The sequence below is a fragment of the Lepus europaeus genome, chromosome 21, assembly GCF_033115175.1.
Source record: "Lepus europaeus isolate LE1 chromosome 21, mLepTim1.pri, whole genome shotgun sequence".
Classification (NCBI taxonomy): Eukaryota; Metazoa; Chordata; class Mammalia; order Lagomorpha; family Leporidae; genus Lepus; species Lepus europaeus.
The window spans coordinates 54,999,150-55,017,014 of NC_084847.1; the positions used below are offsets into that span (position 1 = coordinate 54,999,150).

At 53.9% G+C, this 17,865-nt stretch overlaps 1 protein-coding gene across 6 annotated transcripts in view; it reads right to left on the bottom strand.

Moving 5' to 3' along the window:
• The window catches only part of TRRAP (transformation/transcription domain associated protein), a 117,193-nt gene that overhangs the window by 85,710 nt on the left and 13,618 nt on the right, over positions 1–17,865 (bottom strand). For 5 of the 6 annotated variants that reach the window (XM_062180151.1, XM_062180148.1, XM_062180150.1 and 2 more), the window contains exons 6-19: positions 17,578–17,661; positions 15,838–15,894; positions 13,161–13,286; positions 11,318–11,395; positions 11,036–11,124; positions 10,208–10,304; positions 8,995–9,133; positions 6,569–6,647; positions 4,299–4,533; positions 3,445–3,796; positions 3,265–3,362; positions 2,690–2,884; positions 2,139–2,330; positions 397–562 (exon numbers count right to left, since the gene is read on the bottom strand). In XM_062180151.1, the coding sequence (XP_062036135.1) occupies positions 397–562; positions 2,139–2,330; positions 2,690–2,884; positions 3,265–3,362; positions 3,445–3,796; positions 4,299–4,533; positions 6,569–6,647; positions 8,995–9,133; positions 10,208–10,304; positions 11,036–11,124; positions 11,318–11,395; positions 13,161–13,286; positions 15,838–15,894; positions 17,578–17,661 (1,987 nt within the window). The remainder of the gene's footprint in view (positions 1–396; positions 563–2,138; positions 2,331–2,689; positions 2,885–3,264; positions 3,363–3,444; positions 3,797–4,298; positions 4,534–6,568; positions 6,648–8,994; positions 9,134–10,207; positions 10,305–11,035; positions 11,125–11,317; positions 11,396–13,160; positions 13,287–15,837; positions 15,895–17,577; positions 17,662–17,865) is intronic. The other variant, XM_062180149.1, reaches the window with a different exon arrangement.

The window sequence follows — 17,865 nt, forward strand, 5'->3', positions numbered from 1 at the left end:
AATTTCCAGTCAGTTCACACCCATGAATACTCCAGGGACCAAGCTCCCTCGAACCGTGTGTCACTGAAAGCACCCCTGATCACAGGACTTTAAGTTTCTGGCGGTACAAACAAGAAACTAGAAAATGTAAGTAACTGCAGATCAGCTTTCCAGCCCGCGTTTTCCTTCTTTCTCTTTGTCTAGGCATTCCTGACCTGACCAAGCCCCTTTCTTTCTAGACTTGCTCACCCTGCACCACAAAAAGGCAACCGCGTTGAACTGGGGTAACCCGCATCTCCCAAACCCCATTCCAGTCTGGGGAGGGCACAGAGCACCCTGCCCACAGCCTTGGAAGAAGGGCAGGGAAGGCACCGGGGATGAACTCCAGCAATCCCCCAGCAGCCCCCGCACGCTTACCTTGCAGGAGGTTGGGGAGGAGGGGCAGAAACTCCTGGTACAGGAGGTCGTGGCTGCCCCCGCCAATGGAGCGGAAGAGCGCCCGGAGCAGCAGGAAGTAGTTGTAGGGCTCCTTGGCTGTCTGTGCGAGCTCCATCGAGCTGTTCACAATCTTGTGCAGGTGAGGCTGTGGGGGGAGGAGACCAATCAGTGGGCTCCAGATGAGGGTCCCCACACCCGCCTGGAGCAATCCACAGCTTCCCACAACCCAAAGCAACCCAAGGCAACTTGGATGAGTGCGTTAGGAAAGAAAACGATACAGTAAGCCCTTCCCATCGTTTATTTACTCAGATTAACTTCTCCTGAAGGGCAGCTCGTCTGGGGGAGCAGCAGTGCACAGCCCCTGCCCACAGGAAGGGGTCAGCCCGCTGCACACTCCCAATGCACGCACGGTCACTCCTGGAGGGAGCCACACAGGCAAGCCCGGTTCCTGTGACCACCTTCACGTGAGATGTGACCTCAAGGAACTGAAATCTCACGAGCAATCCAACCAAAGATCGTGTTTGCAAGATTCAAAAACAAAGCATTCACAGTGACCCTCCTTTAAAAAACCTGCTTGTTCGCTCTTAAGGGGCTTTAATCCACACTGTAAAGCGCGTTAGCTTTGCACTTCAAATGCCAGTCTTGGCTTTGACGTGTCGGGGGCTGTTTAACCTGAAACCTTCCCGCACGTGTCTGAGGGCATGCAGACTGCTGGCAGTTAGATCTGCTTCCAAACTGCACTGTATGTGGCATGATTACAGAATCCAGAAGTCCTTCTATTCAGTCTAAGTGCTATCACGGGGCCGGCGCTGTGACACAGCGGTTTAAGGCCCCGACCTGCAGTGCCGGCATCCCGTATGGGCGTGCTGGAGTGTGTTTCTGGCACAGTATCCAGCACGCTCGCCTCTCAGTGCGTCCTGTTTGCGTTTATTCTCCTTCCTTCGCGTCGTCCTGCAGTGCTGGTGAGAGGCGCTGCACTGATGCTCACGGATCACGGGGAAGCTTCCCGTCTTTAACTTCCACGCTGTCACAGACACCGTGTGAGCTTGCCGGTAACTGAACGAGGGACGGCCCCGGCAGCACCAACCCCCACCTGCACACTGCCCCCAGGAACAGCACATCCTGCTGCGCCCGCACTCTCCCCGGGAAGACGTCTCCTCAGACCCCAGTGGGGACAACATCCAGCTTGCTGCAGGGGGTAAAACGTTGTGCCTTAAGAGGGAGTGAGTTTTGGCGAGGTTTGTTCTGCCACCTGCTGCTCCTGGTAGGTAACAGTGGGCAGGTTTCAGACACTTGCTAGATTCAAGTTAACTGGTGAGACCCAATGAGGCAAGATCTGTGATCTCTGGGAATGTGTGGTGAGACACTTCCTCCACGGTGGTGATAAAGGAACACACACTGGATTTGACGTGGAACAGTAAGTAAGAGCTCCTGAAACACACTGCTGCTCATGGTCAGAGCGAACACCAAGACGAAGACCTGTGCTCCTTCTGTGTCCTTGGCCTCACTTCATTTTAAAACCAGTAAGGACGATCAAGGTGCTCCTGACCCGGGGGTCCACAGAGAGAGATTAACGGTGGCACCACCAATCACAACGTGCCAGCTCACCAAACGGCCTACGAGACAAACTGGGTACTCAGCCAGTTTCCACTCAAAGTGACAACCAAATCTGACGTCAAACCCTGAACACATGAACCACCCCAACAGGGAGCCAGCCGTACCTTCAGCATCTGCTCGTTTTCAGCTGCGAAGAGGGAGACGGAGCCAAAGACCAACTTAAACAGCTTGAGGTACAGGTTGGAGAGCTCCACGTTGGAGCCCATCTCCGGCAGCCGATCCAGGAGATACTCCACCAGAATTGTGGCGAACAGCGCAGAGGTAGTGGGATTCGCCAGGAAGGAATTGGCAACAATCTGTCAAAACAAGAGCTGCGTGGGACTCACGGCATCCCTCCCCCAATACACGAAACCGAACCCCAGTCAGGCACCACTAGGCAATTAAGCATCCACCGAGGAGGAAGCCAACACCATGGGTTTGCTGAGCTCCGAGCAGAGCTTCAAGCACTGACTGCGACTTCATCCTCACTACCAACAATGACAAGCCTGCGGTTAACGCACGCTTCATTTCTGCGGAGGGGGACATTTCCAAGCGCGCGTCCCAGCCATGTCTCTGGATTCTGCTGCACAGGCACAGCTTTCGCAACGCTGTGTTTAACATCTCTAAAATAAAGGTCGCCAAGGATTCAGCAGACAGCCGAGGACGGTGACCGCACCTGCAGAGCGTAGTTCTTGGCGATCCTCTCCACCATGTAAGGGACCGTGGTCTGGAAAATCTCCTTGAACGTCAGGGGGTTCATCATGGTGAAGACGCCGGCGAAGTGCTCCAGCACCTCCTTCTCCTCCTTCATCCGCACCGTCTGGCAGTTGGCGACGCGGATGTAGGTCTGGCCGCTGCCTGCGATCTGGACCTGGTGCGGGGGAAGCACCGCGGGCGTCAGAGCACAGGCCCTGTGTAGACTCTGCCACCGCTCAGGTCACTGAACACGGCCCTCAAACTTCCTAATAAAGCATCCTCCCATCTTTTCAATTCATTTTTCTCATCATAGTTGTAGAAAAGAGTATTTTTTACAAAGTCTTCGCTAGGAAAAAAAATTAGCAGACCCCAACTCTGTTTCTACTGCGTTCCATTTATGCCACCTGCACTACAGCATGCACCAGCTGCGACCCTCACCGGTAAGAACACTCTCCACGAATGCGAGGCCAGGCTGCCGGGCGCGGGCGCGGGCGCAGGGCCGGCGCCTCTGGCTCTAAGTGGCATCCTCCCACCTCCCACAGGGCACGCCCTGACCTGGTAAATATCCAAAGCCTGCATGGCGTATTTCACGAGCTTGATGTAGATCTGTGTTTCCTTGGGCTGCAGCTGCTTGTTGGGGATGAACTGAGCTTCTGGAACAGAGGGAGCACCGTGAGCGCGGGCCAGGCCCTGCCTGAGAGGCCCGCTCCCCACGAGGCTCGAGGGCGGAATTACCACCGGGCGCTTTGCAGGACGTGATGCCCCACGTGATGGTCTTGACGCCACACACCAGCGTCTTCACCAGGCTCCGGCAGTCCGTGACCTGGAACGTCTGCTTGTCTTCCTTGTCCTTTTCTCCTTGCTTCTCAAAGGGCGGCACAGGGGCTGGGGTCACAGGGGTCACAGGGGTCGCGGGGGTGGGAGGTGGGGGCGGGGCGGGGGAGGGGGCGGGGCCTGGGGCCGCGGGGGCCGCAGGCACCCCAGGCAGGGCGGCTTCCACAGCTCCGAGTTCCGACTGAGGCTTGCACTTCTTGAAAATGGCAGAGAGCTGGTACCGGGCGATGGTGTGGAATTTGAGGACAAAAACCTGACGGGAAGAGAAGGTTGAGGAGGGAAGACAGAAATGAGGTCACCCCTTACTCTAACAGAGGCGGGGAGGCGCCCTCACCCCTGGCCTGTCTCCACCTCTGCCTCGGGGGAGGGGGCGACTGGCCAGGTGGGCAGGCGTGGGTTCCACCCAGGCCACCGGCCTCAGCAATCTGCTTTACCCCTCACCCAGGCACCCACCCGGGGTCTCCCCGGAGGTGTCCACAGCCGACTGCGCACTTGGCCACGGTGCCTGGAAAGAACTCTTCCAACCAGTCACGGGCGCTTCCGTGTGGGACTGTTACCCAGTGCTCCCGGCACTCGGGGAGCAGACACTCATCATCCATGCCTACGGGCTGCAGGAGCAGGCACAGCAGGGCAGCTCACGTGGCTGGGGGCGCGGGGGTCCCTGGGCTGCACCTGGCTGGCTAACCGCGGGCCTAGTCAGTGTAGTGCCGGGCACGAGGAGGAGCAGGGGGCAGCAGGCGCCTGGCGAGCGGTACCTCGAGCATGCGCATCAGCACGTCTCTCCCGTTGCCGCTCTCCTGCTCGCTCTTGGAGCGGATGCAGTCCACCAGGTTAAGCAGGAGCTTGCAGGACATGGTCTGGATGCTGCTGGGCAGGGACTCATCGTCGATGTTCTTGGCGAAGAGCTGGACGGCGAGGGAGAGGTCGCTGAGGGGCAGGTGCTGGCGGACGTGGTGCACGAGGTCAGCCAGTGTGCTGTAGGCGAGCGGCCTGCGGGCAGAGACCCCCCAACCTGCGCTCAGCCCACCGCCAGGAAGGCACGGCCATGGGGCGCACTGCACACGGGCACCGTGCCCCCCACGTCACCCTCCAGGCCCCCCACTTCCCAGGTTACGAGGCCGACTTGGAATGTGTCACACAGGCCCTAACAGTCGCCAGCGGGATCATGCGCTGGATGGGTTCTGTAGCTCACAATAGTCTGTGTCCACTAACACCTGACAGACTGGTCACTCGCACGACATTAACATGCAGGCTGCTAGTTCTTCCATTAAACAAGTGGACGTGTGCCACGTGCCAGACCCTGGGCTAAACACCAGGGCCCCCCAGCGACCATAGTTAACAGAGCCCCAGCCCTCACGAAACTTACTTATAGGAGGGGAGCTCGCAAGAAAGAAGCTACGCATGTTGACAAGAGGCCAAGCGGATGGGACGAAGGCAGGGTGAGCTAAACCTGTGGGGTCTCCTTGAGGACAAAAAGGAACCAGGAGGCAAAAACACACCAGAGAAATTTCCAGATGGGGCAATGGGAGAAGACACAGGCCCGAGGGAAGCTGCCCGGAGCAGCTGAGTAGCTGCAGGGCCAGAACGGCTGCGGCAGGTCAGGGAGGGGACAGCAACACTGGCAGACGCAGGCCGGGTAGGCAGAGCTGACCCACACAGAGACTTCTGTGCCGTGGTCGAGTCTGCGTTTTGTCTAAGGGCAACAGGAAGGCACTGGGGGTTTCAAAAGGAGCCACAGGATCTGATGTCCGATTCCAGGCAGACCCAGCTCCCAGGGCTCACGTGGTCTCACTTGATACTTTCTAACAATATTTTGATACAGAATACAGTGTGTCCATCCAGAGCGCCCTGTGCATTCTTCAAAAGACCCATCATACTCCTCATTAGGAGCAAAAGTTGACAAACATTGATGCATACACGTAAAGGCCACGAAATACTAACTCCCTCCTTTAGAAAGGGTAACTTGTCACGTTTTCGTAAGTGCAAGCGACAGAAGAAATACTCTAAAATATCAGCAACACCGGGTGAGCTCCCTGTGCAACAGCAGAAATCCTCGAAAATATCCCCGGTGTCACGTGAGCTCCCTGTGCAGGGCCCACAGGCTTTTTCCCCGCTATTTCTTAGCAGATTATCAAATATTCTTTACCCTTTTTTATTACTTGAAAGGCAGTCAGAGGAGGAGAGACAGAGAAATAGAGGTCAGCTCTCCATCCACTGGTTCATTCCCCAAACGGCCGCAATGGCCGCGGCTGGGCCAGGTCAGAGCCAACAGCCTGGAAGTCAGGGCCTGCACTGTGGCATAGCAGGTAAAGCTACCGCCTGCAGTGCCAGCATCCCATACAGGCACCGCTCTGTCCTGACCGCTCCACTTCCAATCTAGCTCTCTGCTAACGGCCTGGGAAAAGCAGGGAGGAGGGCCCTAGAGTTTGGGACCCTGACGCCCAGGTGGGAGACCTGGAAGAAGCTCCTGGCTCACATTGTAGTCTGGTCCAGACCAGGCCACTGCAGCTAACTAGGGAGTAAACCGGCAGATAGAAGACCTAACTCTTTCAAATAAAATTTTTTTAAATCTTAAAAAAAAAAAAAAAGAGCCCGGAAATCCATCCAGGTCTCCCATGTGGGTGACAGAGAGCCAAGCACAGGAGCAGGAAGTGGAGCCGCTGAGACTCAAACCGGCATTCCCACGAGCGGACAACTGCACAGCCGCAGGCTCAACCTGCTGCACCACACCAACGCCTAGATTATCAAATAGTCTTAACCAGATCATCAAATACTCTGATAAAATACAATCTGCTACACAGAAAGCCAAAAAAGAAAGAAAAAAAACTAGTAAAGTTTTTACCTACAATTCAAAACAAGACAGTTCTTCTGGCTTCTTCCTTTAAGCTACGACACAAGAAGCAAACTAAGGCCTTTCCAGATATCCAGCCATCCTAACTCCACGCTTCTTGAAAGGCTCAGGACATTACGAGCTGGCGGTCGCCACCCAGCGCCTGAGCACCCAACGTCCAGCCCAGCCTCGTACCTTAGCGTCTCCCGAGCGGTGTACCCCGAGCCAATGAGAATGGACTCGTCGAACAGCTTGTCCATGCACGGGATGAACTCTGCAAGACAAAGGTCCACACGCAGGTCACTCACAGCCAAGCACAGTGCCCGGGACAGCAGGCCAGACTTGAAGAGGACAGAGAGGACACCAGGAAGGTCACGTGCCTCCGTCTAGGACGGTGGCGAGGACGGACTGAGAGCTGACACTAACACGCCACTGCTGTGAACACGTCATTCTGTCTGAAAGGTTGCTCCCACCCACCCAACCCGAGACACGGGGTGGACCTCCAGAAGGCATCCCCAACGGTGTCACAGCTCATCACTCTGAGCAAACAAGGTCACCCAGGTCCGCTACAGAGGTCGAGCAAATGTCACTGTGTTCTCACAGGCACGGCTCCTGGCCCACTAGCCTGTCACAGGACTCCCTCCTGCTTCAGTCCCACAGGTGGAACCATCGCCAACCTCTGCTGCTCCCTACGCGCCTGACCCTAATCAGAGTCCTGCACAGTGGCCACCATGTAGGGACGACCCCCATTTCTGAGGATGTGCGGCAGGGTGGAGACGGCGTTCCCTGAGCCCCGACCTCACCCACTCAACGGGACAATCAGATTCTGGCGCAGGCCTGACCAGGGGGTCAGATGAAGCCCGTTTTCACCAGCAAATAGCCACTGAGGGCCAGACACTGAGAGACCCAGGGCGCACCCTGCTGACCTCTGAAGGAAGGAGCCCAAGGAGAGCAGCCGCCAGCAGCCCCCGAGGTCACAGGCAGGGGCCTGCCGGGACTGTCCTCAGTGAGGCGTCCAGGGCTCAAGAGGAGGCATAGAAACACTTAGCAACCACGCCACGGCACGGGCCAGCACAGAGCCCAGGCCCAGGGAGAAGGTACAGGAAACTCTAGGGGTTTCTGAACGCTCTCCATGACCACAGCAGCAGCCCCGGGAAATTTGACCTTTGGCTGGTTTTCTCAGAGCTCGGGCAAACGCTTCACCACCTGGCGTCATTCCAGATGCCACAAAGGCGAGGCTAAGAGGCAATGCTAGTATATGTGGGCATTTGAACCAGGACATGCGTTTTATATTTTATGATAATTATGGCTGATAATTAACACTGAAGTTCCTAAGTTCCCTTCAAACAAAACTTGGAGATCTGATGTTTGTTACCTGCTTGAACCCAGAAAATACTATGAGCTTCAAAATAGGTTCCTCCGTTATCGTCTGACCAAGAAAACCAATAGTAAAGGGACCCCAAAAAGGAAGACTCTGAGAGCTGAAGTCAACAAGTCTGAGGCTCAAGCCTGGGCCTTCCCCCAGCACTCCCAGCAAGCAGGTGTCCACAGCCAAAGAAGCCATCAAAAGGTCCACGTGCACAGTACGGGCCAAGGGCAGCCGGGAACAGAGGTGTCTGACGTCACCACTCAGAGGGTGGAGACGCCCAGGGCCATGGAAGCATTGCCCCCTGGCAGGAATCCCAAGAGGTGATCTGAGAACAGCACCTGAGTGTGACTCCCTCACTTCAGTGAGCAGACTAAAACATGTGCCACTTAGAACCCTTCTGCTGTGGCGCTGCTCGGAGGGGAAACTCGCCCAGCACAGGCAGCGCCGCTGAGCTGCCCCGGAGCTGAGCAGGGACTGACGCTCTGGCCCCCAGCCTGGGCGGGGCTTGAGCAGGGCAGCTCTGGCATCTTGGATGACATCTTTCTTCAGTGCACTCTGCTCTCGGGGCTGCGTTCCTAAACAGGGCTTTGAAACTGTTCCTCTGGGATTTCAGCTATAGCACACAAACACTAGAGACTCACTGCACTAACGTGAGACTACACCCTCCTGCGTAAGGAAGCCCAGTCTGTTTTACATTTGCTCCGATTTACAACCCAGTCCACACGCTGCAATACAACACTTAAGTATAGAAACTTACTCCGAAAAGTGATTATCACCTGTAAACAATTAGATACAACTTCAAACTAACAGTTTGGACATATCAAATATGCAAGATTATTTAAAATGATCAATCCATGCTGATTTGAGAAAAAGCCTAAGTATTCTGTTTTTATGCCCAAGGATCAGCCCTGTGCATAAATACAGAACCAACCCATCACTCCCACAGCACGGAGAATGAACTCACTGCTTCACGCTCACCGTGAAGGGACAGAGCAGAGATTTTTGCAATTTCAAAAGATGTGCAGTCAAAAGGCAGACAAGCGCTAATGCTAGAACGTAAGCTATACCAAGGAAGCTGGATTCGCTGTTTAATTGTGAGCATGTTGAGAAGTGAATCCTGGTGCCAGGCAAGAGGGAGCAAGCAGAGGAAGAGGGAGGCCCGGGCGGGGGGGAGGCAGAGGCAGAGAGGACAAAGAGGAAGCCCCGGGGGAGCCTGCGCCCCACGCCCACACCCCCGACGAGGTCGGCGTACGGTTTCTCAGCTCGGTGGTGAGGATGTGCTTGGCGGCAATGAGAAGCTCCTTCCGGAGGTGCGCCGTCTCCGCGGGGCAATTTGAAAGCAGCTGTAACATGCCTTTCACCATCTGCTGGGAGTACTTGGTCACCAACTCCTGTGAACAGAGGGACAGGTGCAGGGCACACAGCTCGCCCCCAGCAAGAACCCCTACCAGACAAGAGCCGACCGGCACGGCCATGCTGGGAGAGACGCCCGCCACCACAGGCAGCCGTTTCTTTTACACAGCCTGTGTGTGGATGTCTGCACTTTTCTTAGAGTCCCCACTTCTGGAGTGCATGCACGTTGTCAGCAATGCCCTTCACGCAGTCACCTCACTGATCTAAGCTGTGGGCGACCCCAGAGACAATGCTAACAGACCGGGTCACGGTCTCCCTCCCAAGTTTAAGGTCAGTCCCCAAGGTAACACAGGCTGACTAGCATACCAAGGGGAATCCAGACGTTTCAGCATTGGCTTTGAAGGGACAAAGCGAGCACCGTGAGCGCACACCCACACACCTGCTGCTGCACTCCCCAGCTGCCCTGAACAGCAGGTCTCCCACAGGGAGGCAGGAACTCTGCTGCCTCCCACCGTGTGCCCTGGCAGGAAGCTGGAGGCAGGAGCCAGAGCTGGGGCTGAACCCAAGAACTCCTGGGGGTGCAGGCAGTTTACCCACTGGCCCAAATGCCCACTCCCTAACCGAGACTTCTTAGCCAACGCTCTCATTTCTCAGTGTGTGTTCATTACCCTTACCTAAATACATTCAGGGAGAGTCGGGGAGGACAGGTAGGTTAGAGACTTTCAAACAGTTTGTGGGTTTTGTCCAAACATGGTTTTTACGTCTAGCATGTGTAGGTTTTCACTTCTATTCTATGATGTTCTGCATCAGGCACAACAGCTGGGGCACAAAACCAGGCAGCGCTGTGCAGCCTGGGGAGAGCACAGCTGACAGGCGTGTTCAGGGAGGGTGGGCGCCTCTACACTGGGAGGGTCAGTGCTCCCCAACAATAAGCCCCTGGAGCACAGCTGACAGGCGTGTTCAGGGAGGGTGGGTGCCTCTACACTGGGAGGGTCAGTGCTCCCCAACAATAAGCCCCTGTGGACCCAGACGTCCACACCCGCCACAGGTGAACTTCACCACACGGAAACTAACTCAGGAAACGTGACACCAAACAAAGTGAACCAACTTACCTGGTAAATTCTGATGATGTAGGCTAAAAACGACAGTGTTTTAATCTGGGCAGCAATGAAGTCAGCATACAACTCCTTGTTGTAAAGCTTATGTTGCCTGAATGAGCATGGAACAGGGGTCACAGGATGAGTGCCCAGCCTGCGGGTGACATCAGTGCTCCCAGTCGCCTGCACCCACAACGAGACCCCAAGCTCACAGGAGCTCTCGAGACCAGAGCACCACAGCAGCACACCTGTGTGCAGTCCCAAAGAACCTAACGGGTTTAAGAACCCAAACCGAACAGTTCGCCAAACCATTCCACAGTGGCCACACAGCACGCGCCTGTCCCTACAGAGCCAGAGCCACAGGATCTAGTGCGACCCAGGAAGGGCGGATGGCCTGTGGGCGGTCAGAGGGGCCTCCTCCGCAGATCCTGGCCTAAGGGACTCAGTGGGACAGTCTGACACGCACCGTCGGCCTGCTCAGAAGTCCGGGGGACAGGGAAGGGCACGCATCTAGCCCTCCAGCAGGAAGGATGGGCAGGAACAAAGTTGTGACCCGAGAGCACCTGGCGGGCCCAGGGCTGAGACGGGCACAGCGATGCCTCGTGAAACACCCACACTTACACGCTCCACACCCCAGCTCAGGACTGGATCTCATCTCCCCAGGGTAAGGAACTCAAGCAACCACAATCACTGACACCGGAGTGCAAAAGGGCGGACGTGTGCGATTATCACAGACGCTAACACTGCTGGTTTTCGTGTGTTAAGAATGGTGCCAGCCAGTGTGTTAGTACTTGGAGTCAAAGCGCTGGCAGCCAGCTGTGTCGCTGTCCGCAGAAGTCTCACCTGGCCTGCGCAGATACCTGAATCGCAATGGTATTCATGATCAGAGGCACAAATTCAGCAACAACGTTGTGGATGTTCAGTTTGTAGAGCTGAAAGCAAACACAGCAGATGGCCAGGCTGGTGCACTCCACCAGTCACAGTCATCGGGCCGTCAAGGGGACTGCGGGGTTCATGCCTTCGGTCAGCCCGCATCTCATGCACACCCTCCGCCGTGGAGATTAGAGGGGACGTTGTCACAGTCCGCCACAGAAAGGTCAGGAAAGCAACGGGCAACACGCTTACCTGGTACATTAAGACAACAATGATGGGCAACTCGGCCAACACCTTCAGGGACAGCGAGCCTCTGGGAATGATGGAGTGCTGTGGACGCAAGCGGAGAGGCTGCAGTCAGCGCTGTGCGGACCTCGGGCCCCCGCCGCTGCCCCCAAACTGAGCACAAGGCTAACACGACACCGGTACAAGGCCCCAGCTATTCTGAAAACCAAAGTGCACACAGCTCTCACCTGACAGAAGGGTTTTTATATTTTCCAACACAATCACTGACAGTAAACACTTCCGGAAGGATTTAAAATTATCACCTATTATCCTACTTAGAAGAACAGCAGGAAAGTTCAGTGATCCAGCAGTTCTATTCAAAGCTATTTCCCGTGCTTATTGTACAACAAGGCCTGCTGGTGGCTGGTGGTTACCAGCTACAAGCCACTGTGAATTCAAATAGGTCCAATGGATGAGAAAAATGAATAGTCTTAATAGATGAGGACTCGGGGGCCAGCCCTGTGGCCACGCGGGTAAAGCCACTGCCTGCAGTGCTACCATCCCACATGGGCACTGCTTCAAGTCCCAGCTGCTCCACTTCCGATCCAGCTCTCTGCTATAGCCTGGGAAAGTAGGAGAAGATGGCCCAAGTGCTTGGGCCTCTGCACCTGCGTGGAAGACCGGAAGAAGCTCTTGGCTCCAGATTGGCGCAGCTCCGACCTTTGTGGCCAACTGGGGAGTGAACCAGCGAATGCAAGACCTCCCCCCCCCCCCTCTCTGCCTCTCCTTTTCTGTGTAACTATTTCAAATGAATAAATAAATCTTTAAAAAATAATAGATGAGGCCGGAGCCGCAGCTCACTAGGCTAATCCTCCGCCTGCGGCGCCAGCACCCCAGGTTCTAGTCCCGGTTGGGGCGCCGGATTCTATCCCGGTTGCTCCTCTTCCAGTCCAGCTCTCTGCTATAGCCCGGGAAGGCAGTGGAGGATGGCCCAAGTCCTTGGGACCTGCACCCACATGGGAGACCAGGAGGAAGCACCTGGCTCCTGGCTTCAGATCAGCTCAGCACGCTGGCCATAGCAGCCATTTGGGGAGTGAACAATGGGGAAGACCTTTCTCTCTGTCTCTCTAACTCTGCCTGTCAAAAAATAAATAAATAAATAGATGAGGACTCCAAAGAAAAACGTCACATTCAAAATACAAATGGGCAATGGCTGTGAAAAGGGGGGAAAAAAACGAAGAAATGACTCACAGAAATCAAGTACTTAATTCAAAAAATGCCAGGAGAGCGTAGGAACGGAAGTTTCATCCTCATCCTAGCACAAACACTCCACGTGCAGACACGTGATCAAACAGCTTTAAGTCAGTGAAGGGAAGTGGGTCACAGAGAACGGCCAACAGCTGCCGCCTCTGCAGGCACACCTCCCGCGGACAGGAGCAGCGTCACCTCTACAAACCGACGGGCACTCAGAGCAGGAGAGGAGAATCAAGGTCGGAAGGACGACCGTGGGACTTTGCTCAGCCCAAAACCCGAGCGCTGAGGCTGGGACGTGCCTGAGCCACTGAGCAACATTTATCTGCGGTTCCCAGGGACCTCGTCAACGTCAAGACAGTCCACATTAACGACAGGACAGGGGCCCTCAGCCGGCCTGCGGTCCTCCCAGCAGCGCTAGGGTGCCCACACATCTCCACATCCTGGCATCAAGGGTGCCCGGCAGTGCTGGTCACACAGCAGAGCGCCGCTCGGCCACACACAATGCCTCACTCACCCAACGCCACCAAGCACTCAAAGGAAAAACTCGGGAGGACTACACAGTCTCGTTTCCCCCACGGAGGAAGGGGGTCCAGCAGAGCCGGACGACCACACTCACCGTGCGTGTCTCGCTGTCCTCGCGCTCTGGGCTGACCTTCACGGCGATTGTCGTGATCATACCAACCATTTCCGGGGGAGGGACTGTGTTCTCAGGGATCACCTGTGGGTTCTCAAAGTAGCGGTTCTGCACGGAGAGAGAGAGAACGTCATGCTACAGTTGCACGCCACTCCTCACGGAAACCTGCTAGCCAGGCGGAAGAAACCAAAATGCTCCACCTGCTTCTGTACCTCGGGCTCGAGCCCCCAAGTGCAAGCCGGCGCACACTCGGGGCCCCCTCCATTCTCAAGCCACAAACCCAACTCCTCCGACACAGGGCAAAGACTCACCTGGCAGAGCCCCTACTCCTTCCTCCCTGGCCAGTAAGATCGAGCACACGCTATAGTCCATTCCCGCCTTGTGGAGCAGCATGGGACCCACTCCACCCCGCTGGCAGCACCCCCCACCCTTCAGTCTCCCCAGAGTGGAGCCCACTGCCATCTTCCTCCCAGAATTTGGCGTCCATGTTAGACAAGACAGCTTCTTAGGCAAAGCAGAGAACTGAAACAGCTGGCATGCCAAGCCAAGGTGAAGCAAAGCAGTAAATTCTCAGTTTTGCACACTCTGACCAGACTCAAATACGTAAAATATAAAAAGAACCCGGGACTACACTGAAGCATGATGGGTTAAGCCGCCACTGCAGTGCCAGCATCCCATATGGGCGCCAGTTCGAGTCCCAGCTGCTCCCTTTCCGATCCAGCTCCCTGCTATGGCCTGGGAAAGCAGTGGAGGATGGCCCAAGCGCTTGGGCCCCTGCACCCATGTGGGAGACCAAAACGAACTCCTGGTTCTTGGCTTCAGCCTGGCCCAGTCCTGGTTGTTGCAGCCATTTGGGGAGTAAACCAGATGATGGAAGATCTCTGTTTCTACCTCCCTCTCTCCCCTTAACTGCCTTTCATGTAAATTAAAATAAACCTTAAAAAAACATGTGTAGTGGCTGGCACTGTGGCACAGCAGGTTATCACCCTGGCCTGAAGCACCGGCATCCCATATGGGCACTAGTTCGAGCCCCGGCTACTCCACTTCCGATCCAGCTCTCTGCTGTGGCCTGGGAAAGCAGTGGAAGATGACCCAAGTGTTTGGGCCCTTGCACCCATGTGGGAGACCCGGAAGAAGCTCCCAGCTCCTGGCTTCGGATTGGCACAGCTCCAGTCATTGCAGCCAACTGGGGGGTGAACCATCAGATGGAAGACCTCTCTCTCCCTCCCTTCTTCCCTCCCTCTCTCTCTCTGTGTAACTCTGACTTTCAAATAAATAAATACATCTTTAAAAATGTATATACATATACACACAAACACCAAAGAACCAACCTTGTTAACTTAAATTGTTCTAAGTTTAATAAGAAACCTTATTTAAAAGCCAACATAAAAATGGATTTAGGGGCCGGCGCCGTGGCTCAACAGGCTAATCCTCCGCCTTGCGGCGCCGGCACACCGGGTTCTAGTCCCGGTCGGGGCACCGATCCTGTCCCGGTTGCCCCTCTTCCAGGCCAGCTCTCTGCTGTGGCCAGGGAGTGCAGTGGAGGATGGCCCAAGTGTTTGGGCTCTGCACCCCATGGGAGACCAGGATAAGCACCTGGCTCCTGCCATCGGAACAGCGCGGTGCGCCGGCCGCAGCGCGCTACCGCGGCGGCCATTGGAGGGTGAATCAATGGCAAAGGAAGACCTTTCTCTCTGTCTCTCTCTCTCTCTCACTGTCCACTCTGCCTGTCAAAAAAAAAAAAAAAAAAAAAAAAAAATGGATTTAGGCACAGTAATATTTACCAAAGCATTATTTGTGGTAGTAAAAAAAAAAATCGAAAATCAGAATAGCTACTAACAGGGAAACAATCAAGGGCTATGCATGTGCCAGAAAATGCTGTGGCCACTGAGGATCACAGCTGCCAGAGTCTACGGAGAAGACGTTCCAAGCTCGACGCTGGCTTCTCCTGAGTGACAGCAAGGGGGAGGGGCGCTCCTCCTCCTCCGCCCACACCTGTGTGCTGTGGGCACTGCTGTGCCGAGTTCTTAGCAACAGCGGAGGAAAAGGAATCATGCTGAAAACATACAGCACCTGCCCAGAGGGCCTCAGCACTGTGAGCTGACAACCATCCACCTTCCCAGGAAACACCGCAAAGCCCTCTGGGAGACTCCGTCTCCCCCTCCCGGAGGGCACCGCACGGAGCAGGCGTGAGAGAGCAAGCTGTGCCCTGCGCCGTGGACAGGCACCACAGACCTGAGGGTGTGGGTTCCAACTGGGACGGATGTCCATGTACACCCGTGCAGACAGGTTAACTAAAATGTACTTCAGGAAGGGGGAAAGCCTATAAACAAACCGATTTATAAGCTAAAAAAAATAAAATGTACAAAACCAAACCTCAATGTTAGTGTTGAATTACAAGTAAGGAGTTATGGGTGGTTACTGTCGCCTTTTTTCAAAATTTCTACAATAAGAATATAATGCATTTATGTAAAAAGATTATTTAAACTAAACAGGAAACCAAAACTGAATGGCAGATTTATCAGCCATGTTAACAATCACTAACATTCATCATCCTAAAGTTAACATCCTCTCTAAGAATTTCTACAACCACACTGGTCCAAGTTCCCTGAGGGAAAAGCAGGTAAATGTAATGGATTCAAACTGCAGTAAAACATACCACAACTTTCGGAAGCTCCTTATAAATCTGTTTCACGAAATCCAAAAAATGATGGATCTAAAAACAAAACAAAAAGACACTTTCATTTTAGAAGCTAAATGCTTAGAAACATAAAAATTTTACAAGTTGTAATACCCATGTGAGAGACCCAGAAGAAGCTTCTGGCTCCAGATCAGCCCAGCTCTGGACACTGTGGCCATTTGGGGAGTGAATAGCAGATAGCAGACCTCTCTCTCTGTCTCTCCCTCTCTCTGTAACTCTACCTCTCAAATAAATAAAATCTTAAAAAAAAAAAAAATTAGCTTTATAAGGAACTTTTTATGCACAAAGAAGAGATTAAGAAATGGAAAGGCTAGCTGCCTGGTTTGATCAGTTTATACCCTATACATATATACATGGAAATTACTGCACCACAACCCATAAAATGAAAATATTATATCAATCAAAAATGGTTTGAAAAATTAAGAAAAAACAAAAAATTTTATGACTGAGAAAATGCTTAGGGGCCAGCGCTGCGGCACAGTGTGCTAAACGCTTAGGGGCCGGCGCTGCGGCACAGTGTGTTAAACGCTTAGGGGCCAGCGCTGTGGCACAGTGTGCTAAACGCTTAGGGGCCGGCGCTGCGGCACAGTGTGCTAAACGCTTAGGGGCCAGCGCTGCGGCACAGTGTGTTAAATGCTTAGGGGCCAGCGCTGCGGCACAGTGTGTTAGACGCTTAGGGGCCAGCGCCACGGCACAGTGTGCTAAATGCTTAGGGGCCAGCGCTGCGGCACAGTGTGTTAAAGCCCTGGCCTGCAGTGTCAGCACCGCATGTGGAAACCGGTTCAAGTCCTGGCTGCTCCACTTCCAATCCAATTTCCCTGCTGATGTGCCTGGGAAAGCAATGGAAGATGGCCCAAATGCTTGGACCCCTGCAACCACAAGGGAGACCCAGAAGAGGCTCCTGTCTCCTGACTTCAAATTGGCTCAGCTCCAGCCATGGCAGCCATTCAGGGAGTGAACCAGCGGATGGAAGACCTCTCTATCTCTAACTCTGTCTTTGAAACAAATAATCCTTTTTAAAAAAGTGTATCCATTTAAAAAAAAAAGAAAATGCTCATACATAATGTGAAGGGAAATGATCAGGATATAAAATGTTGAATACTATACAGTATGAGAATTATGCAAGAAATATTAAATATTTTAAAGTGAGAGAAAAGGAGGCAAATCACCAATATACTAAATGTTGTTTTTAAGGTGGTAGGAACCCTATTTCATCTTCACGCTTTTAATGTTCCCATGACCTCCAACAGGCCCTTGCTGAAGCTACCACAGAAGACGCGGCAGCACGCTGAGGCTGTGAGCTTGCCGGGCCACGAGGATACGCCACAATCGTCCCCAGGCCACAGGAAAGGAGCTCACCCCATGTCACAGAGCTGAGATACAAACCCAGATATGACTTTGAACCATGTCGCCATGAAACAACAGGTGTCCCTGGGGCAAAGCACATGGGTAAACAGAGCAAGCCACACAGGCCCACCCCCGCTCGGCCCAGGACCACATTTCAGCTTCTGAACAAATCCAGAAAACACTGAGATACACAATTTTAAAAAAAAGTCATTGTTAGACCATGAAGAAATGCCCCCAACTTAGGCTGCGTTTTGAACATGGGCAGCAGTGTGTGTTCAGTCAGGCCTAAAGGAGAGAAAGCCACCCACCCAGCAGGCACAAGTCACACATGCTATTGGAAAAACAACTTACTTCTTGCGTGATCGGTGGTCGGAACTGTTTATGTAGCTCAATAATTATTCTTAGACAAATAAGAACATTTTCTTCATTTTCCGTCTTAAAGAAAAAAGCATTAAAAAAAGTTACACTTCTGAGATCTGGTTTTATCTAAAGAGGAAAGACTGATTTTCTCGGCATCTTCTGCACGCACACTAGTTTCTATTTAACTTGTTGGAAACTCGTGCACCCTGCCCAAGGCAGGGAGCCTCATGGCTTGGCCGACCACGAGATGGCATCTCACCAGCAAGCCAGGCCCACCTG